The following is a 24,003-nucleotide window of genomic DNA, read 5'->3' as shown; positions in this document are numbered from 1 at the left end:
AGCTGAAGAGGACATGAAATCTAGGTATCCTAACTTGTTTTCTCTTCCAGAGGAGGATCCGACTGAGACATCACAGCCTTAAGGTACGAGTATGGATTCTTGTGTTAATTATTTTCATGGTCATGTGAGGCCATTTTCATGATTGATGATTGTGGCAATATGTGGCATTGAATTATTGAGTTTTCTATAGGAAGGGCTGATAGTAATACTATTACAAAGGCGACTCTGCGAAAATTTATATAGATCCCGGGGAGTTAAACATTCGAGGACGAATGTATCTAAGGGGGGAAGGATGTTACATTTCGCATTTTCGTACGTTAAAGTTTCGTCGTAAGTTAATCGACGTAGACTCGGGAATGAGATTATTTTTTAGGTTATAAGCATTTATGCTATTTATAACATGTGATAAGTAAGTGCCGTGAAGATTATAGGGTAAACGAATCAAAGAAAATGAGTTTCGTTGAAGGTTGTCAATTTGGGATAAAATACGGTCCGAGCTATAATACCCGATATTTATGTAGTAGTGTCATACAAGGTACCACATGACCATGATAGTAAGGTGTATAAAGTATGTTAAAAGTGAATAGTATTTTAAGTAATTTAAGATAATTCTTAATTATGTGATTAATTGGGTAATTATTAATTTTTAGTGGGAGATTAACTAAGTAATTAGAATCTTTGGATAAGCTTAATAAGCCTCCCAAGTGGCAGCAAATGGGGTCTTACTCAAAGCCCAATTAATGACTCTTAATTCATGTAACTTGATGGCACATTTAGAGAATTTTGTGGCTAAGTCATCATATAAGTGGGGTCCATACCCACTAGGATAAAAGACCTCTCTAATTCACAAAATAAAGATGTTTATATCTACAATGTCATGGAGGAAAGCTTCAGCAAATTCATACGAGATTATATTACATAATAGCAACGGGATTTGCAATTCTAAGGGAGCCCGGTTCCTTTCTCAAGAATATTATACGAATTTTTCCCTACTTCGATCTCGCTGTTGCGTGTTTTGTCGTGATTGACGTGTGTTAGAGGGATTGTCAAGAGAATCGGTTCAGGTATATTAAGGTTATCCCTTCTTTCCTTTTGGCACGATCCATACGATACAAACGAAACGAGTAAACGCACAACTTTCATAAATGCCTTTATTCATAGAAGCACCAGGGGTGCCTATGTTCTTGATTTCCCATGTGTCTTATTATATCTTTTGTTCATAGGTCTCAGAAAAATACGTAGTTGATAAAGTTTATCTAAAGACATATTGATCTTATGACATTCCGAGAAATCTTATTAACATACTTCTTATGCATTTCATTCATTTGTACATGTACATTGACCCATGACCAGATGGAGTTATATACGCGTATATTATATGTATATGGGATATGGAAAAAGATTACGACGTTATATACGCACCACCACCTGATTAGTTGATATACGTTGATGATTTCGCCAACAGAGGCCAAGATGATATGATGGGATGCCCTCAGAGGCTTGATGATGTTATGTATACATATACATATGCATGATACAACATTTATACGCATATGCATGACATTATAAATGTTTCAGGATTCACAAAGTTATTTAGACTTACAGGTGGAATTCTTTACTCCGCGTTTCCTTTATGTCTTTTATGTACTGATTTTCATGCCTTACATACTCACTACATCATTCCTACTGACGCCCCTATTTCCCGGGGCCTGCGTTTCATGCCCACAGGTGCAGGTAGACAGGCTGACGGTCCCCCATCTTAGGATCCTTGCTCAGGGAAACTTGGTGTGCTCCACTTGATCCGGAGTTGTTATTAGTTTTGGGTACGTTATTTTTGTATGTAGATATGGGTACGACGGGGCCCAGTCCCGTCCTTTATATAGTTGTACACTCTATTAGAGGTCTGTAGATAGTCATGTATAGTTGTCTATAGCAGCCTTGTCGGTTCGCCTTACCGTATTCTGCATGTATATGTATGTACGTTTTTTGGACATGTTTTCCTCACGTATGTTATTCACGTGATTCAGCAGTTTATTAACAGATGTTATTCATGATCTACCCTTAATTCATGTTTATATCTTGACGCATGTTTAGGGGTGTTCGCAGGTAGGACTCAGGCACTCGTCATAGCCCATCGGTTTGGGTCGTGACACTGAGGCAGGTGCGTCTGACATTCATCCCGGCGCGCACCCCTGATACTCCGAGACTTAGTGGTGAGTTACTTTCCGAGTCCGTTCTGCAGCACCCGAAGTCTCTCTTTTGTATTTACTTTTCTGTCTATTCTATTTCAGACAGTAGTTTAGTGTTTTTTGTATATTCTACTAGTAGCTCATACACTTGTGACACCAGGTCTTAGAATTATACTAGTAGGCATTTGATGGTTTTTTGAGAATTTATTTCACCACACCTGTTCTTATATTTGTTTATACTTTATTTTATTAAAATTTTCACCCTTAATTACTTACTTAATAGATAAAAATCAACTATTTTGAAATTGTTAAAAAGAACAAATACATGATTAGTTAACAATTGGCTTGCCTAGCGACGACGTTGGGCGCCATCACGGCCTATAGGGGAAATTGGGTCGTGACACCTATTGCTTAACATATAAAACTACTCCAAATATAGTAATATAAGTCACGGACAACTCTAATTTGCATTTCCCAGCAGATTTTTTCCCCTTCCAATTATTGATTTTGATACACAAGAATATCAATTAATAAATTCTTTCAATGTTATTAAAAAATAGAATCCAACAAATAGATTCCATAAAAGTGTCAAGTGGCTTGTTGTTATTACGCCACTTTAGCTTAAGCTTCACTACCTTCATTTTTAATATAATATAAGACTATTGTTTGATATTGGAAATTTACTAACTTGCCCTAAATAGTATAGTAGTAGTAGTACTAGTTTCAAAATAAATTGAACCAAGTTAGGTTGGTGTAAACACATTGTAAATCTTGCCTTCTATTCTCACACTGCACAAACTACCAACCAAAATACACTGTAATTTTTTAATTCTCATTAAAACTGTCGAAATCACATACATAAATTTCCCTATGTTATCAAACTTAGTCAAAAAAAAAAATTATGCGTGTGATAAAAGCCAAGCAAATTCCTATGTTATCTTCTTTGAACTGTAATCTCAAGGCCGACTGCTATCTTCTTGACCTAGCAGGTAAATGCTATTTTCAGTTCCATTACAATCATATGTGAATCTTGGATTATTTCTATTTCAATCATAGTGTAGATTGGTTCTTTCCCAGAATCTGAAACACGTCAAGATTTATTCTTTTCTGTTCTTTTACTTTAATGTTAGATGATTGGAGCTTCAATCAGGGGAATTTTTAGGTACTCCAACACATTGTACTTTTTTTTGTTGTGATATTAAGATGGGGTTTTGGGGTTCGCTCAAAGTCTTTAATCACTATAGTGATTGAGTTATGGGAGCTCAAGGGATGCAGGGAAATGGGGAAAAACAGTAAGGGAAAGATTGAGTCACAAATGAAGTGAAATTAGGAGAAAAGTTTAGCAAATTCACTTCATTGATGGAGCAATATCTTTAAAACTATAAAGAGTATAGGAAAGATCAAGAACTAGTGGGGATGGGGATGCTTATAATATGTCTCTAAGCTCTTGTAGGAATGGAAAATGGTTGTAGAAACTCAGGATACACACACTCGCGTGTCTATTTCCTTGGCATGTATCATATTCTTGCTCTGAGGTTTACTTCTTTGGCATTCATCACACTCCTGCATTTGCACCATCTTATTGTTTAGGCTAATTCAAAACTGGCTTTAGTTTCTATTGAATTGATTTTCTTTTTTGATTTAACCATCCAGTATCCAGTATCCGGAATCCACTGGCCCAGCTAATTCGGATTTCGCCCCGAGTAAGGCCCAATTAAAGGGGAAACATTCCCTACTAGTTTTTTTCCATTCTTAGGTGTCGAATTCGAGACCTTTGGTTAAGGGTTAAGGGGTCCATCCATCCTCCACACTCCATAGTGGTCCTATTGAGTTTGAGTGCGCACCAACAGCTGAAGCACGCATGAATTCTATAAGCTGTTTCCTGTGTTTCCTGCGTTTGCCTGGCATTGCCACCCATGGATCTCATAGCTTAGTTCCAATAGTTCGGCCAACCCTTCACGTTGAGATAATGTTTGCGTCCTTAGATACTTTAAGCTGAAATGATCAATCTTGATGATAAAATGAAACAGGTGTACATGTTGTCTACATTTTATTACAGCTAGTGAGAGGTCTATGAGCTCTTCTCCATAGGTCGGGAGACCTTGATGTTTGATGCTAAGTGCTTGACAAGGAAATGTAATAGGTTTCCCTTTTTGCATCACCACATTATGCGTCCTTTTACTTTTTGTTATGCACTTTTACAATAGAGGTTTTGGTAAAATCCGGAGTTGTGCCTATATCATGGCCTTTTTGAGGTCTAGGAATACAGTGGCGGCTTCATGGGATCCGTGCAGAAACATCCCTTCTTCAGTAGGAACAGTAAGGGGCCTGCTGACCAGTCCATAACTTCAATCAAGTCTTCTGTAATAGAACATGAGGTCAAGGAATTCGATCAGCTCCTTGATTGAGAGGGCAATGGCCAATTGTGCTTTCTTTTCTCCACTTCTGCTAACTTCTTTCAAGTAGCTACTTGCTTGGCTTCAAAGCCTTGCCGTTGCTTCACTACGGTCAGTTTCACTTCTTCCCAAAGTTAATATATGTCCCAACTCCCAAGTGTCCCGTGGACTTCTTTGCCGGCAAGTGATGCCCCTTTGCCACTCTAGCACAATCTCAAGTGCCGAATGATCTGCAAAGGAGAAGCTGCAGGCTACAACATCCAGGAAACATTTCTCTCATACTTTCTAGAGAGATTGTTGTGACTCTGCCATGTAATAACACTTTTAATAAGCTAGAAGTGCTTGATGAGGCGATCAGAGAATCTGCTGCTCTGAGGTACTGATACGTTGAATTCATTATGGACTGAGGTTTCACAAGAAAAAAAAAAGGGCATAGTTTGTATGGTAGGATTATCCAACTTGTTGTTTCAGTCTGCTATGTGGTTTGATGTTTTTAGCTTTGAATTGGAAGTTTCTAAATGTGATTTTTGAGCTTGGAATCAAGGTAGGCCAACTGTGAAATTTCGTTTTGCTGTAACGTGTTTAAAAGTCAGTTCACTGATTATATTGCTAATGTATTGGTTAACCTCTTTGACACAATTTTGTACAATGTTTGGCTGAGAAGAGATGTCGGCCTTTTTTATTCAGAAGAGTGTTATGTAAAATGCTAGCAATTTACTTTATGATTCTCTTTATTCTAGAGCTAACGATTCAAATTGCATATTTCAAGTTGACGCCAGCCAACAGTAGTGCACCACAATCATTATTTGCTGATAAAAATAGATGCAAGCTTGGTGGTAATGACTGCACTCATTGAAGGTCTTCCCAATGCTGTTGCCCTTAGGTGCATTGCACGGGTTCCGTTCCACCTTCATCCAAAGTTAGAGCTTGTTTCCCATTCCTGGAGAGCTGCCATTCGAAGTGCCGAACTATTTAAAGCGAGAAAGGAGGTCAACTCGTCTGAAGAGTTTTTATGTGTATTTGCATTTGAACCTGAAAACTTATCACAGCTTTATGATCCTATGCATGACCGTTGGATTACTCTCCCTATTCTCCCCTCAAACATCAGTCATCTTGCTCGCTTCAGTGTCGCTTCTACTGCTGGAAAGCTGTTTGTTTTAGGCGGTGGCAGTGATGCTGTGGATCCATTGACAGGTGACCAAGATGGGATTTTCGCGACTGATGAGGTCTGGTCATATGACCCTGTAACACGTGTGTGGAATCGGTGTGCATCTATGATTTTCCCTCGTGCCATGTTTGCTTGTTGCGTGTTGGAGGGGAAGATAATTGTTGCAGGGGGTTTTACTAACTACAGGAAATCAATATATAACGCGGAAATCTATGATCCAGAAAAGGATGTCTGGGTTCAATTACCCGATCTCCATCACGCGCACAATTCCGCATGCTCAGGAGTGGTTGTTGGCAGTAAAGTTCATGTCTTGCATAAAGGTTTATCGACTATTCAGGTTTTGGAAAATGTCAAGCATGGTTGGACCGTTCACGAGTATTCTTGGCTCCAGGGTCCAATGACTGTCGTTAGGGAAAAGCTTTATGTTATGAGCAATTGGTTCATTTACAAGCAGGAAAAAGAAGTAAGAGAGATGGTAGTTTCAGCATCTGAGTTTCGTAGAAGAATTGGGTTTGCTATGATAGGGCTTGGAGATGATATTTATATAGTTGGAGGGGTTAATGGACCGGAGCATTGGAATTGTAACATCAAAGTGTTGTCTGATGTTGATGTATTGACGCTTGGAAATGAGAGGTTGGTGTGGCGTAAGGTTGCTCCAATGACAAGGTGCAGAGGGACAATCCTTGCCTGCACACAGCTGAGAATTTAGGGCATGCATAATGTGAATGAAATTCAATGCAGTGTTTTAGGGTAAGTGCTACAATGAACAATTGACAATAAAACGGCTACTAGTTGTAGCACGCAGCGTACTGGTGAATAGGGAAAACGAATTAAGATTACTAATGACGGATGGAAGTTAGAGGGTGAACGTGTTAGGTGCCTTCTCTCCTTCACCGTAGACTGAATATGATGGGAATCTTATCTGAAACGACCTTTGTGAGCTGTCTCGGCTTAGCTATTAGCTGTCTAAAAGCTATGGTAAATAAAATCCCATGCCAGAAACGCGGAAGAAACGAGATGTTCAGCTTTCTTGCACCCTGCTTGCCTAATGTGTAAATCCTATTGCTTTCAGCTGCTGAGTTCTTAGAGGAATGAAGTTCAGTTCGTACTTTGAGAACTATGAGATTTTAACATCTATTTGCATTTGCATTAATGAGCACTATAGTGCTAAATACTTGGTTACTTCAGTCCTGCTTTCGTTGCTTAAGGGGCATTATTTTGTCGACTGGGGCGTAGTTGTTATTGTTTTTGTTGTCAATCTTCAGTCTATTGGTGTATATCTCGGTTAGTTTCTCATTATAGCAGTTAAAGTGCGTATTCTGTTGCGTCCCAAATTCCACTTGGTGCGGTTAAAGGTTGACCCACACTCGCTCAAAAATGAGTTTATCCTGTCTACGTCTGCATTGTTACACAATTATGAGTCATATATAAGATTGAAGTTGTAGCGGCCACAACTTATAATCAGTGTTTTAAAAGGCATTTTCGGGGCAAGTCCTGGGGGCGAGACGCACCGAAAATGCCCTGAGGCGATGGTGCGGAGCGAAAGTCTCAAGAGGCGTATGCTCGGGGCGTTCAGGACGTACGTCCGGGCGTTAAGGCGAGTTTTTGCAGTGAGGCATAAGCCCAAGTAGGAATGGCAGACGATGCGGGTGCGAGGCGGTTTCTGTCTTAACTCGCAAAATTTCAACCCGCCTCGCCCCGCATAGCACTTAAACCCGCGTTCACCCGTCCCACACTCACACCCGCGTCCACTTGCCCCGCCACAATAGATTTTTTTTAAAAAAAAAATTGTCTCTCCCTTTTCTTTTGGCCAGTAGTTGCAATCATAATTCATAGTGCCAAAACTTGATTTTCTTCATCGATGTCTTGTTTTATTTAAACAAATTTCACTTTAAACGTATAATGCTAGACAAAAAATCAAGTTTTTCACATGTGTGAACAGATTTCAATCAAACAAAGGGATTCTCTGTTTGACCGAAAATCAGTCCTATTAATTACCGAAATTAGTCCTATTAATACTCTTCTTTACCAAAACGTTTGACAACCCATTTAATTACATTCAATACACATTTCTCTTCTACATTAATGTCACAACCAAAACACATGTACGAATCCTCCAAAGGAAAGTAGCACTATATAGTTAGAAAAATATAATTAGATTAATGAACATTATAAATATTTTGTGCATCTGTAAACTTAAAGTTATTTCCATAAAAATGTGTTTGTTCCAATATCATAATAGTATATTTATAAACATATATGTTATGTTATTTGTACATAATATACATAAAATAAATAATATATCACATATACGTAGTATATATTTCGCATGTCAAATATATTTAAACTATATATAGATCTCATCAAATGTATATAATTTATACATTAAATACACATAATACGTATATCGAATATGTATATTTGTTTAAACGTCATATATACAAAATTATACATTGAATACACATTAAATGATTTCGGTATAAGCAAATATACATAATATATTCACTATATATATATATATATATATATATACACACACAACTTCGAACACAGAATAAAAATGTGGATTTATTTAGACTGTTTGCATAATGAAAAATGAAAATTCTAGCATCAATATGTTAGGGGAACTTTTATAGATATGGTAAGTTTAGATTAGTGATGAGAGAGAAATAGGATAAATTAATTTGGTTCAAAATTAATTCCTTAAATTGTGAATTATGTTTAAAAGTTTGAAGAATACTAAACGTATATGTTCTTTAAAATTTTTGCAGGTTTCATGGGTTAAACAAATAGATTCTGAAAACACACATCTCAAGGGGAACCCAACAGTCAAAGAAGATTGGACGTTTTAGGTTTTAGTTCAATAAATAAAAGACACACCCCGCGACCCGCCCCGCCCCGCATTAATCTTTTTTTTAAAAAAACTAGAACCTGCCCCGTCCCGTAACTACACCGTCTCATTGTCATCCCTAAGCCAAAGTGACTTTTTCAAATTAAAATAAAATTTATTGAATAAGTCCTTAGTATTATACCCAAAATCTCAAAAGTCAGCTTATAATAATCAAAAGTTTTAAAAAGAACTGAAATATCAAATTTAAAAGTCAAACCTTTTTTTATTGCTAGAAACTCAATTTTCATCCATAGCAACAAGTACAAAGTTCAAATTGCAGGTTAATCATCCTTTTTGCTCCTTATGTAGAAAACTTTATTCTTTTCAACTCAAGTTGCATGTGCTAGTAAGTAGCGTACAAGGATTATTTTGACTAGTTATTAGTGGGGATGTGCAGATCTCTCTCTCTCTCTCTCTCTCTCTCTCATATATATATATATATATATATATATATATATATATATATAGTTTTCTTCTATTTTTATGTAATTTTACCTATTTAAAAATATTTAATGCTTTATATTGTTTTATTAAATATTAAAGATTAAATACCCATGAGGCTATTGCCCCGTGCCTCGGGGCTTACGCCTCGCTGAGGCATATATAAAACGTCTCGCCTTCCGCCCACGCCTTTTAAACACTACTTATGATAATGCAATTAAGTCATGAATACAGTTGTGCTTCAATTTCAAATAAGTTAAGGTCGGTTATATGAATCCTGACAGACCATGTTACTCAATTTAAATAGCTCATGCCAATATTATGCAAATGCATGTAAAAAATAATATAAGTTCTATATAATTTCTTAACGTATCTATATTATATTAAAAGCACGAAAGCCCTTAGTGAAACATTGTTCGCATTTTTTACCTTAGAAAATAGAGTTCAAGTTAGACAAAATAGTCATTTAATTGTTTTCCTTATAACTAGGAGTATGAAATCAAATAAAATTTTAGCTATTAAATATTTTGTTATTTTAACCATGTAAGAATCCTTACCTGCACGTACATTGGTACCTAACTTTCTTTATTATTATTTCCTTATATTTATGTTTTGCACGTACCCTAAATAGAAACAAGTTATATAAAAGAAATTTGTTTTTGAGGGACTCATTGTTTCAATGGTATTTGATGGAGTTGCATCCGTTTATTATATGATCTTTTGCGCATCTCGACCGAGTGAACCCAAGGAAATTTGCTAGAATTTATTTTTTTTGTATTCCAATCGGTCATTTTTACTTTTAGAACTTTGTTACCCTAAATAAAACTCTTTGTATGTGCTTTTATAAATTTATGACTTGCGGGGATGGTTGGTTCGGGTTTGAAAGTGTTCGGGTTGAAATCGGAACACTTGGTTCCTTAAGTTGACCTTAAAATGTTAAGTTTGACTTCGGTCAATATTTTGAGAAAATGACCCTGCAATAGAATTTTGATGATTCCAACAGCTCTGTATGGTGATTTTGGACTTAGGAGCGTGTTCGAAATTTTATTTGGAAGTCCGTAGTTAAATTAGGCTTGAAATGACTAAAATAGAAATTTAAGTTTGGAAGTTTGACCAGAGAGTTGACTTTTTGATATCGGGGTCGGAATCCAGTTTCGAAAGTTTTCATAGCTCTGTTATGTCATTTATGACTTGCATGCAAAATTTGAGGTCAATCGGACTTGATTTGATATGTTTCGGTATCGTTTGTAGAAATTAAAAGTTTCAAAGTTTATTAGGCTTGAATCTATGTGTGATTCGTGTTTTTAGTGTTTTTGGATGTGTTTTGAAGACTCGACTAAGTTCGTATGATGTATTAGGACTTGTTGGTATATTTGGTTGAGGCCCTGAGGGGCTCGGGCATGTTCCGTATGGTTAACGGGTCATTTTTGGCCTTGGTGAGATAGTTGATATCTGCTGCTGCAATTTTTCTGGTTTCCTCTTTCGTGTTTGCGAAGAGTGTTCTGAGCTGGTGAGATTTTTGTTCTACGTGTTCGCGGAGGAGAGTACGCGAACGCGAAGGGTAGGGCAGTGTGTGCATCGCGAACGCGTGAGTGACGTCGCGTTCGCGAAGGAGAGTGAGGCAGCTGGGAACCCCAGTCTTTTGTTCTACGCGTTCGCGAGGTAAGGGACGTGTTCACGAAGGTCTGAGTTTGCAAAGTTTCGCGTTCGCGAAGAGGAAAGTTGGGCAGCACATTTTTGTGCTTCGCGAACGCGAGGCAAGGGTCGCGTTCGCGAAGAAGAAACCACTAGACAAAATGTTTAAGTTCAGAAAATGGTCGTCCCATTTTCCATTTTTAACGATTTGGAGCTCGGATTGAGGCTATTTTTGGGAGATTTTCAGAAAAAATATCAGGGTAAGTGTTCTTAACTCAATCTTGGTTAGATTACCCGAATCCATCACTGTTTTTAACATTTAATTGGTGATTTAAGTTGGAAAATTTTGAAAATCATCTTGGATAGATTTGAGGATTTGAGGATCGAACTGTTATTGGAATTTAGTCATTTTGGTATGGTTAGACTCGTGGTTGAATGGGCATTCATATTTCGTAACTTTCGCTGAATTCCTAGACGTGGGCCCCACGGGCCATTTTTGAGTTAATTTCGGATTTTTATTGAAAAATGTAGTATTTTCTTATAGAATTAATTCTATAATTTTTGTTGACTGTATCGAATTAATTATGACTGGATACGAGTCGTCCGGAATCAGAAAATCGAGGAACAAACATACTACTTGGTTAAATTAGAGCAAGTCGAGGTAAGTGACTTATCTAACCTTGTGTGGGAAATTTTTTCTCTAGGATTGGTATTGATGTGATTATTGAAATGTGTTGAAAGTCGTGTACACGAGCTAAATGTGAAAGATTATATTTTTAAATTGTGTAGATCACTGTTGCGCATTTATTAAATTATTTTATCTTGTTATATTCTTCATCATTGATCTGAAATATATACCTTAAATTTGTTTGACCTTTTCGTGCTAATTGTTTTACCGGTTTAGTTGAAACTTGGTTTTCTTTATTCTGTGTATTATTTGAAGGTTGATTTTTTTTAAATTAAATATTATTAATATGAAGTATTTGACATTTTTAAATTTGATATTGAAGTAACGTATTGAAGATTTTAAAATATTATTTTCCTGAATTATTTATTCCTGAATATTTTTGTAAGATTTTCGTACTCATTGTGATGGAGCCGTGAGATCTTTATTGTGGAAAAATATTATTGATGATTTATTTTGGCATGAGTCGTGAGCTCTTTATTATGGAAAAATATTGTTGTTGACTTATTTTGGCAAGTTAAATTATTTGAGCACTTGAGATATAAATTATGATATATTGTGATATTGATACGCATGTGGTGGTATAATGTCTGGGTATTGAAACACATGCGGTGAGATAAGGGTGGCTTGATATGCATGGCTGGTAGGGGGAACTACTAGAAGTCATGCGGTGTGATAAGGATGGCTAAAACGCGGGATGCTATTTCGGAAAATATGTTTTCTTTAAAATAAATTGTAAAGGCTCCCGCGGTGAGATAATGAAATGAGATATTGTGAATTTATTTATGATATGGGACTACAAGGCAGTACCTCGGTAGTGCCTTTGTTGATATTGATTTATGGTTGTAGTTGCCTATGATTTTGTTGTGATTTTTCTTAAAGTTGAAAAGAAATTCTGTTTTGTTTCCACGAGGTATTTATTTGTCATTATTTGGTTTAATTAAATGTGACATACTACTTGATTCATTTCCATTGTCATTTTATCTTATTAAATTGTTTAAACATTTTTCCTTGTCTTTATTTATTCTCCAGTAGGGACTGACCTGACCTCATCATTACTCTACCGAGGTTAGGCTTGGCACTTACTAGGTACCGTTGTGGTGTACTCATACTACGCTTCTGCACATCTTTTTGTGCAGATCCAGGTACATCTTATCAGACCATGCATCAGTAAACTAGCTGTACGAGGAGACTTTGAGATATATCTGCCAGCGTCCGCAGACTCCGGAGTCCCCTTCTATCATTTTTATGTTGCTTCCTTATTTTTTTTAGACCTTGATATATAGAGACATTGAGAATAAATTTTTAGAAACTTGTGACTTATTTCTACAGGGTTTTGGGAGTTAAAATGGCTTGAATTGTAGTTTATTTATTTAAGATTTAAATTTTATTCCGCATTGATAGGCTTACCTAGTCTTAGAGATTAGATGTCATCACGATATCATACGGAGGGAATTTGGGGTCGTGACAAGTTGGTATCAGAGCACTAGGTTCATAGGTGTTATGAGTCACAAGCAGGTTTAGTAGAATCTTGCGGATCGGTACGGAGACGTCTGTACTTATCTTCGAGGGGCTATGGAACTGTTAGGAAATATTCACTTCTTTGATTCCTTATCGTGTGTATTTGTTGACTTCAAAATTTTAAACCATTGTCTTTCTATTCTCTCACAGATGGTGAGGACACGCACAACTAGATCTGATGATCAGACACCCGCGCCCCCTATTGGAGCAGCAAGAGGCCGGGGACGGGGTAAAGGCCGAGTCAGACCACGTGGTACAGCCAGAGCACCTGCACGAGCTGCTACACCAGAGCCACCAGTAGCTCCAGTTGGAGAGCAGGCACCTGAGATGCCTGTTACAACTCCTATACTTCAGGAGACTCTTGCCTAGTTTTTGAGCATGTTTGGCACTCTAGCTCAGGCAGGGTTAATTCCACTTGCTCCTGCCACATCTCAGGCCGAGGGAGGAGCACAGACTCCCGCCGCCCGTACTCCAGAGCCACGGGCCCAAGTTGACCATGGACTAGAGGTTATACCAGTGCATCCAGTTGTCCCAGTTCGACCTGAGATTAGGACAACAGTTTCAGATGGGGAGCAGCTCAGGCTCGAGAGGTATAAGAAGTACCACCCTCCCACTTTCAGCGGTTTAGCTTCAGAGGATGCTCAGAATTTTCTGGAGGAATGTCACTGTATCCTCCGTACTATGGGTATTGTGGATTCTAGTGGGGTTTCTTTCACGACATTCCAGTTTAGAGGAGCAGCCTACCAGTGGTGGCGGGCATATGAGTTGGATAGTCCGGTTGAGGCAGCTTCACTTACTTGGACTCAATTTTCAGATATGTTCTTAAGGGAGTATGTTCCTCAGAGTCTTAGAGATGTATGGCGCGTAGAGTTTGAGAAGCTGCGCCAGGGTTCTATGACCGTGTTAGAGTATGCAGTCCGATTCAGTGATTTGGCTAGGCATGCACCAGCCTTAGTTGCTATTGTTCGAGAGCGGGTTCGCAGATTTATTGAGGGTCTCCGCCCTATTATCAGATACAGTATGGCCCGAGAGTTAGAGATGGACATCACATACCAACAAGGTGGTGTCAATTTCTAGGAGATTGGAAGGTATGCGGACTCGGGAGAGGGAAGAGAGGGAAGCTAAGAGACCCCGCGATTCTGGCACATATAATAAATCTCGTGCCCAGTTGCAGCCCGTTATGGTAGAGGTTATGTGAGTCGTCCTATTCATTCAGCACTTACAGCTTCCAGTGGTATTCCGGCTACTCCCAGACCTCAAGTTCCATATTATGCACCGCCAGTGTTTTCAGTACCTCCTTTGCGGGGTGCTTTCAGCGGGCAGTCTAGTCGATCAGGCCTGAGCCAGTCCCAGCAGCCACGTACTCCGAGGGACTTTTTTGAGTGTGGTGACACTCGTCATATCATGAGGGATTGCCCCATACTTAGGAAGGGTGCACCTCCACGGATTTCTCAGGCCCCACCTATTCCACAGGGTCTCCAGGCTTCTCAGGCCATAATTACTGCACCAGTTGCCACACCACCTGCACAGCCAGCTAGAGGTGGAGGTCGGGCAGGTAGAGGTCGCCCTAGAGGGGGAGGCTAGGCCAGATATTATGCCCTTCCTGCTAGGACAGAGGCCGTTGCATCCGATTTTGTTATCACATGTATTATTCCGGTCTGTCATAGAGATGCATCAGTCTTATTTGATCCAGGCTCCACTTATTCTTATGTGTCATCTTATTTTGCCCCGTATTTGGGCGTATCACGTGATTCCTTGAGTTCTTCTGTTTATGTATCTACACCCGTGGGTGAATCTATTATTGTGGACCGCGTGTATCGGTCGTGTTTAATTGTTATCAGCGGTTTTGAGACCAGAGCTGATTTATTATTGCTTAGTATGGTAGATTTCGATATTATTTTGGGCATGGGGTGGTTGTCGCCCTATCACGCTATTCTTGATTGTTACGCCAAGACGGTGACGTTGGCTATGCTAGGTTTACCACGGCTAGAGTGGAGAGGTACCTCGGATCATGTTCCTAGCAGGGCTGTTTCATTTCTTAAAGCTCAATGAATGGTTAAGAAGGGGTGTGATGCGTATCTGGCCTATGTGAGAGATGTTATTATTGATAATCCTATTATGGAGTCAGTTCCTGTAGTAATGGATTTTCCTGATGTATTTCCAGTAGATCTTCCGGGTATGCCACCCGACAGGGATATTGATTTATTACCAGGTACTTAGCCTATTTCTATTCCACCATATCGTATGGGCCTAGCAGAGTTGAAAGAATTAAAAGAACAGTTACAAGAATTGCATGATAAGGGCTTCATTCGGCCTAGTGTATCGCCTTGGGGTGCTCCTGTCTTATTTGTAAAGAAGAAAGATGGTTCTATGCGAATGTGTATTGATTACCGCCAGCTGAACAAGGTTACAGTGAAGAACAAGTATCCATTGCCACGTATTGATGACCTATTTGATCACCTTTAGGGTGCCAGGGTATTCTCTAAAATTGACTTGCGTTCAGGCTATCATCAGTTGAAGATTCGGGAGCCAGATATCCCAAAGACTGCTTTCAGGACTCGGTACGGTCATTACGATTTCCTTGTGATGTTTTTTGGGCTGACCAACGCCCCAGCAGCATTTATGCACTTAATGAATAGTGTATTTCAGCCCTATCTTGATTCTTTCGTCATTGTGTTTATTGACGACATTCTAGTGTATTTCCAAAGTCGGGAAGATCATGAGCAACACCTGAGGGTTGTGCTCCAGACTTTGAGAGAGAAGAAGTTATATGCATAATTTTCAAAGTGTGAATTCTGTCTTGATTCAGTGGGATTTTTGGGTCATAAAGTTTCGTGCAATGGGATCAAGGTAGATCCGAAGAAGATTGAAGCAGTGCAGAGTTGGTCCAGACCGTCCTCAGTTACGGAAATCCGGAGTTTCCTTGGTTTGGCAGGGTATTATCGCCGATTTGTAAAGGGTTTCTCTTTTATTGTTGCATCTATGACCAAATTGACCCAGAAGGGTGCTCCATTCAGGTGGACCGGGGAATGTGAGGAGAGCTTCCAAAAGCTCAAGACAGCTTTGACTACAGCCCCAGTATTGATATTATCTACAGGTACAAGGTCTTATACTGTGTATTGTGATGCATCGCATATTGGTCTCGACGCAGTGTTGATGCAAGATGGTAGGGTGATTGCCTACGCGTCCAGACCATTAAAGGTGCATGAAAAGAATTATCATGTACATGACCTGGAGTTAGCAGCTATTGTTCATGCCTTAAAAATTTGGCGGCATTATTTGTACGGTGTCCATTGTGAGGTCTACACTGATCACCGGAGTCTACAACATCTGTTTAAATAGAAGGATCTTAATTTTCGGCAGCGGAGATGGTTGGAGTTGCTTAAGGATTATGATATCACCATTCTCTATCATCCTGGGAAGGCCAATGTAGTGGACGATGCCTTGAGTCATAAGGCGGAGAGTTTGGGCAGCTTAGCGTATTTACCGGTAGCAGAGAGGCCTTTAGCCTTGGATGTTCAGGCCTTGGCCAATCAGTTTGTCAGATTGGATGTGTCCGAGTTGAGTCGAGTTTTGGCTTGTATGGTTTCTCAGTCCTCTCTTTATGATCGTATCAGGAAGCGTCAGTATGATGACCCCCATTTGCTGGTCCTCAAGGATACAGTTCAATACGGTGATGCCAAGGAAGTCACTATTAGAGATGACGGTGTACTACGGATGCAGGGCAGGCTATGTGTACCAAATGTAGATAGCTTGCGTGAGTTGATTCTCTAGGAGGCTCACAGTTTGCGGTACTCCATTCATCCGGGTGCTGCAAAGATGTATCAGGACTTGAGACAGCACTATTGGTAGAGGTGGATGAAGAAAGACTTAGTGGAGTATGTAGCTCGGTGTCTAAATTGTCAACAGGTGAAATATGAGCATCAATGACCGGGTGGATTACTTTAGAAGTTAGAGATTCCAGAATGGAAATGGGAGAGAATCATTATGGATTTCGTTGTTGGGCTCCCACAGACTCAGAGGAAGTTCGATGCAGCTTGGGTGATTGTGTATAGATTAACCAAGTCAGTTCATTTCATTCCTGTGATGACTACCTACTCTTCCGAGCAGTTGGCTCGAACCTATATACGCGAGATTGTCCGACTTCACGGCGTACCAGTATCTATCATCTCTGACCGGGGTACGCAGTTTACATCACGGTTCTAGAGGGCAGTACAACGTGAGTTGGGTACTCGGGTAGAGTTGAGTACAACATTTCACTCTCAGATGAACGGGCAGTCCGAACGCACTATTCAGATACTGGAGGATATGCTTCGTGCGTGTGTGATAGATTTTGGGGGTGCTTAGGATCAGTTCTTACCACTTGCGGAGTTTGCTTACAACAACAGTTATCAGTCAAGCATTCAGATGGCTCCGTATGAGGCTTTATATGGTAGGCGATGCCGGTCTCCAGTGGGTTGGTTCGAACCGGGCGAGGCTAGGCTATTGGGTACAAACTTGGTTCAGGATGCCGTGGAAAAGGTTAAATTGATTCAGGATCGACTTTGTACAGCCCAATCTAGACATAATAGTTATGCGGATCGGAAGGTTCGTGATGTTGTATTCATGGTTGGTGAGCGGGTCTTGCTCTGGGTTTCGCCTATGAAAGGTGTGATGAGGTTCGAGAAGAAGGGTAAGTTGAGCCCTAGGTATATTGGGCATTTTCAGATTCTTGAGAGAGTTGGAGAGGTGGCATACAAACTTGCACTACCACCTAGTATCTCTGCAGTTCATCCTGTATTCCATGTTTCTATGCTTCGGAAATATCACGACGATCTATCTCATGTGTTAGACTTCAGTTCAGTTCAGTTGGACAAGGATTTGTCTTATGTTAAGGAACCAGTGGCTATTTTAGATAGGCAGGTTCGAAAGCTGAGGTTAAAGAACATTGCTTCCGTGAAGGTTCAGTGGAGGGGTCATCCAGTCGAGGAGGTGACTTGGGAGACCGAGCATGATATGTGCAGCTGTTATCATCATCTTTTCACCACTCCATGTATAATTCTAAACTCGTCCGAGGACGAACGTTTGTTTAAGAGGTGAGAATGTAATGACCCAACCGATCATTTTTACTTTTAGAACCCCGTTTCCCTAAATAAAACTCCCCGTATGTGATTTTATAAATTTATGACTTGCGGGGATGGTTGGTTCAGAATTTGGAAGTGTTCGGGTTGAAATCGGAACACTTGGTTCCTTAAGTTGGCCTTAAAATGCTAAGTTTGACTTTGGTCAACATTTTGAGAAAATGACCCTGGAATAGAATTTTGATAATTCCAACAGCTCTGTATAGTGATTTTGGACTTAGGAGCATGTTCGAAATTTTATTTGGAAGTTCGTAGTGAAATTAGGCTTGAAATGGCTAAAATAGAAATTTAAGTTTGGAAGTTTGACCGGGTAGTTGACTTTTTGATATCGGGGTCGGAATCCAGTTCCGAAAGTTTTCATAGCTCTGTTATGTCATTTATGACTTGCATGCAAAATTTGAGGTCAATCGGACTTGATTTGATATGTTGTAGCGTCGTTTGGATAGATTTGATGATTTGAGGGTCAAATTGTTATTGAAATTTAGTCATTTTGGTATGGTTAGACTCGTGGTTGAATGGGCGTTCATATTTCATAACTTTTTCGGATTCCGATACGTGGGCCCCACAGACCATTTGTGAGTTAATTTTGGATTTTTATTGAAAAATATAGTATTTTCTTATAGAATTAATTCTATAATTTTTGTTGACTTTATCGAATTAATTATGACTGGATACGAGTCGACCGGAATCGAAAAATCGAGGAAAAAGCATACTACTTGGTTAAATTAGAGTAAGTCGAGGTAAGTGACTTGTCTAACCTTGTGTGGGGGAAATTTTTCCCTAGGATTGATATTGATGTAATTATTGAAATGTGTTGAAAGTCGTGTATACGAGGTGACGAGTGTGTACATGGGTTAATGTGAAAGATTATATTTTTAAATTGTGTAGATCACTGTTGCGCATTTATTAAATTATTTTATCTTGTTATATTCTTCATCATTGATCTGAAATATATACCTTAAATTCGTTTGACCTTTTCCTGCTAATTGTTTTACCTGTTTAGTTGAAACTTGGTTTCTTTTATTCTGTGCATTATTTGAAGGTTGATTTTCTTTAAATTAAATATTATTAATATGAAGTATTTGACATTTTTAAATTTGATATTGAAGCAACGTATTAAAGATTTTGAAATATTATTTTCCTGAATTATTTATTCCTGAATATTTTTGTAAGATTTTCGTACTCATTGTGATGGAGCCGTGAGCTCTTTATTGTGAAAAAATATTATTGATGATTTATTTTGGCATGAGCCGTGAGCTCTTTATTGTGAAAAAATATTGTTGTTGACTTATTTTGGCAAGTTAAATTATTTGAGCACTTGAGGTGCAAATTGTGATATATTGTGATATTGATACGCATGCGGTGAGATAAGGGTGACTTGATACGCGTGGCTAGTAGGGGAAACTACTAGAAGTCATGCGGTGTGATAAGGATGGCTAAAACGCGGGATGCTATTTCGGAAAATATGTTTTCTTTAAAATAAATTGTGAAGGCTTCCGCGGTGAGATAAGAAAATGAGATATTGTGAATTTATTTATGATTTGGGACTACGAGGCGGTACCTCGGTAGTGCCCTTGTTGATATTGAGTTATGGCCATAGTTGCCTTCGATTAATTATTGTGATTTTCATAAAGTTGAAAGAAATTCTGTTTTGATTCCACGAGATATTATTTGCAATTATTTGGTGTGGCATACTACTTGATTCATTTTCATTGTCATTTTATCTTATTAAATTGTTTAAATATTTTTTCATGTCATCATTTATTCTCCAGTAGGGCCTAACTTGACCTCGTCACTACTTTACCGAGGTTAGGCTTGTCACTTACTGGGTACCGCTGTGGTATACTCATACTACGCTTCTGCACATCTTTTTGTGCAGATCCAGGTACATCATACCAGCCTAAACGTCAGTGAGTTACCTACGCACGGAGACTTCGAGGTATATCTGCCAGCGTCTGCAGACTCCGGAGTCCCCTTCTATCATTTTTATGTTGCTTTCTTATTTTTCTTTAGACCTTGATATATAGAGACATTGAGAATAAATTTTTAAAAGCTTGTGACTTATTTCTACCGGGTTTTGGGAGTTGAAATGACTTAAATTGTAGTTTATTTATTTCAGATTTAAATTTTATTCCACATTGATAGGCTTACCTAGTTTTAGAGATTAGGTGCCATTACGATATTCTACGGAGGAAATTTGGGATCGTGACATATGACCATGTAGTATTCACTATTTGGGGACGGAGACTTACTTTTGTTCAACTGATAGGGTACTTAACCTGTTCTTTGCATATTTTTGTTATCCAGCTTATGAAATTCTTTTTCAATTACTCTATACCTTTTACTTGCTTGTTGTTGCAAACGGTATGTCTTTCGGTTGCTTGGCAATGTTCCGGTCGAATTCACACACCTAAGATCAAGATAGGGACTTGCAAAATAACTTTTTTTGATTTCCTACCTATATTGCAGTTTTTTTTATTGTAATATGTATTTTTTTTATTTAGGTTTCAAATCTATAAAGGCAGACTTTATATGTATATTACAATTAATTTCTCTTGCTTTAAAAATATTTTTTAGATTGATTCAATACTTGTCTATTCTTTTGTTGCGGTGATATTACTTCATGTATAATTCTTCACTAAATTATTTTTATATCCATTACTTCTAGACATTATACTGCTATTTTTTACAAAATCTCTAATTAATAGAGAAATAATATTTTTGCCAAGTGCCAAATTATGAGGTTTGCTTAGAGTTTCCATTAGTTAAGTAAATTAAAATTCGTACATATAAATATCACAATAGGATCTCACATGTTTCCTCCGGAAACGGTTTATATTCATCCTTTTTAGGCCAAACTTCTATTATAGTTTTTATTTTTTTCAATAAATATTTTTAATTGTACTCTTTGATTTTAATTTTTATCTATAAATTAATTAAACCACTAAACTTGTAACTAGAATATAATAACTTAAAGTTTAGCTAAACTAATATATTTGAAACTTGAAACTTCTAAATTTTCATTTTGTTTTCCTATAATTTTAAAAATTATTCGTATCATCAGTAAGTCTTGAAATTTCAAAGTTGGCAGAGTCCGTCCACCGTTCGCCTTTTTATCCTTCTAAAATAGAATTTTACACTAGACAAAACAGTCATTTGATTATTCTTCTAACTAATATTTAGCCATTTAGGAGTTTTAAATTAAATTAGATTTATTACTTATTAATTTTTTTTTATTTGAATTAAGCAAGAAGTTCTTATAATTAGGACTTTAAAATCATTGAAGTTTTACGTTATATAAATTTTATATTTAAGGTATAATTAAGTAACACCAAATTTTTTTGCGTATGATTTTTCTACAATTGAATATTTTATAGTACAAAAGTGATTGTACATTTGTGCTAATTTTAGGTGAACAATTATGATGTAAATAAAATAAAGATTAAAGAAAGAGGAAGAATTTACTTTGTCCTTTATCGCAAATAGTAATTAACCTATAAATGCTATGAGTTGTCTATGTGAGATTGGTCCACTGACTATTAGTTTTATTCTTCGATCACTAATTTACTTAGATATAAATATTAATATAGATGTTAACACATAATTAGAAAAAATAAAAACAAAAATATTTAATAATAGCAAGAGAAAGAGAAAAAAAAATTGATTGATAAAAGTCATTTACTAACACTATGATAAACATAAAGTGCAAAAGTTCAAATTTTTATCATTTGACAAGAGAATTTCTGGGATAAAAATATAGTTAGAATTAATTATTTAATATATGGTATGAGCTAATACTAATAATTTGAATCCTCAAAAAAAAAATTATTGCTTTAATAATTAAAAAAGATAATGAAATATTTGAATTAAAAGAAATCAGAATATAAAAAAAAATCAGTTACAATATTAATAATTAAATTAGTTAAAATGCAAACTTTAAGTAATAAGGATGAAATCATAGAAGATAAAACATATTCATAAAGAAAAGTAAGGTGAGACACAATTTAACATATTTGTATATCATATTATAAGATATGTATAATTACAAATAATATACAACTAATTTAACTTATTTCATCATCTATGCATGTTAAGAAGATATTGAATATAATTATTATGTTAGTGTGAGAAAAATTATTTTCATCATTAAACAAATATTACATTTTATTTTAACGTCAATGTATATATTTTTAATTGATAGACATTATACACACGTGCAACGTACATATACTAAAACTAGTTTTCACCGCTTGGTTAAACCTCTCTTAGAAAGCATAAGACCTACCGTAAAAGTGCTAAGTTTAAAATATTCTCAATTAGTAATATGTATCACTTATAAAGATATTTTTCTTTAATAGTATCATATATTTTGTATGCATTTATCCTCAATTATATAGTTTTTAGGCTTTCCCCATTATCTTTTAACACCATAATTATATTTGATAATACTAGTCTTTATGTACGTGCGATGCACGAATAATTTATGTTAAATATTACCAAATATGTTTCAAAAGAAACATTCTAAAATGACACAATTATGCTAAAAGTTGTAAAATCACCACTTAAAAATGCAGCAATACTTAATATTATTTTTCTGATTGGATGATTCACTTTAGTTAAGTCGTAGTGATTCAGATACTTAGAAGTCATATATTTTTAAATTAAGATACATTAATAATGAACACAAAAATAGAAAGTCATTAGACATTAATCCAGTCTCTAGATTCAACACTTATTCTAATTAATAAAACTTTAATCGTATTTCTCATCCACAAATATACATGTTCGTACATGAAATAGTTTAGTGTGTCCAAATATCGATTGTCACCGATGTACTACATATACACAATCTTATGTTTTTGTCCTAAAATAGTCAACATGGTTTTTCATTATTTGTGTTATATTTGAACTACTTTTTTTAACTTGTAAACTATTTCATTATATTATTAGCGAGTAATTTTTGGTTCAAATTCATAGTGGCTAAAGTTTTAATTATTACGATCCATCAACAGAAAGTTATCTTGTTGAAAAAGTATAAAATTTAGCTTTTAAAGAGTATAAAAATTAGTTTACATATATATGTTAAGTGATATTTTTTTTTTCCACTTGTCATTTTGTATTCATTATTCGGCCTAACTAAATCTGATTTGATCAAGAAAGTTCCACTTTAAAGGCTAAAGTGCTCCCGACGAGAAAGAATTTTCCAAAGTTTGAATATTAAACTTCGGATTAAGGATGGCCAGATACTTACTATTATAAACATAACCTTTGGGGGTGGTTAAGTGCTATTTTATTTTAGTGTCAAAAGTATTTTGTTATCTCTGTAGTTTTAATGCTGCGACTATGTTGATCTGAGTCGAGGATCTATCCAAAACAACTTCTTTACTTGCACAAGATAGGGGTAAGACTGCATACAAACTGCTATCTCAAGACCCCACTTGAGAGATTATACATGATTTTTTGTTATTGTTGTTGTTAACAAAAGTATTTTGAACTAAAAATCCAAAATCAAGTGAATCTTAACAGATTAGATGAATTAATATGGGAGGTATTTGCCTTTATCTCTGAATCTTAGACCTTTTTAAAGAGTTCAAGAGACCGGACGGGTTCTAGGGAAGGAAAAGCTTTTGAAAAGTTTCGTACTTAGATAATTTGTGCATATGTTCTTGGTCAGCATTGGCTCTTTTCCTCTTCAAAAATTTGGAATTAACATTGAGCATATCTTTGTCTTCGTCATGTAAATCAAGAGGAGATCACTTATAATTGAAACGTACAACAATATATTAATTCAAAATCGCAAGAAAATTGACTAAATTAATAAGAAAATATACGTGTCAGCTTTTGATTAGTGTTTCTTAATGTTAAACTTTGTAAAATTGAATGCAGAAATTTATTCTACTTGTATTTTGTATACCAACTTGACTTGGACTCTACAATTAATGAAGTACTTTTACATTT

At 36.8% G+C, this 24,003-nt stretch overlaps 1 protein-coding gene across 4 annotated transcripts; it reads left to right on the top strand.

The window, feature by feature from the left end:
* The first annotated feature begins 2,953 nt into the window (after positions 1–2,953).
* LOC107808879 (F-box/kelch-repeat protein SKIP30) lies at positions 2,954–7,028 on the top strand. 4 transcript variants are annotated; one of them, XM_016633445.2, is made up of 2 exons: positions 2,954–3,178; positions 5,365–7,028. In XM_016633445.2, the coding sequence occupies exon 2, from the start codon at positions 5,425–5,427 to the stop codon at positions 6,460–6,462; it is 1,038 nt and encodes a 345-aa protein (XP_016488931.2). In that variant the 5' UTR covers positions 2,954–3,178; positions 5,365–5,424; the 3' UTR covers positions 6,463–7,028. The 4 variants fall into 4 exon arrangements, with proteins under 4 accessions (XP_016488931.2, XP_016488927.2, XP_016488929.2 ...); XM_016633441.2 differs by having other exon boundaries at positions 5,355–7,028; XM_016633443.2 differs by having other exon boundaries at positions 5,326–7,028.
* The last annotated feature ends 16,975 nt before the right edge of the window (positions 7,029–24,003 follow it).

The sequence above is a fragment of the Nicotiana tabacum genome, chromosome 17, assembly GCF_000715075.1.
Source record: "Nicotiana tabacum cultivar K326 chromosome 17, ASM71507v2, whole genome shotgun sequence".
NCBI lineage: Eukaryota > Viridiplantae > Streptophyta > Magnoliopsida > Solanales > Solanaceae > Nicotiana > Nicotiana tabacum.
This window is presented reverse-complemented; position numbering and strand designations above follow the sequence as displayed.

Coding starts and splice junctions, on each gene's coding strand:
- LOC107808879 (XM_016633445.2), top strand. CDS start 5,425: ATGACTGCACTCATTGAAGGTCTTCCCAATGCTGTTGCCCTTAGGTGC.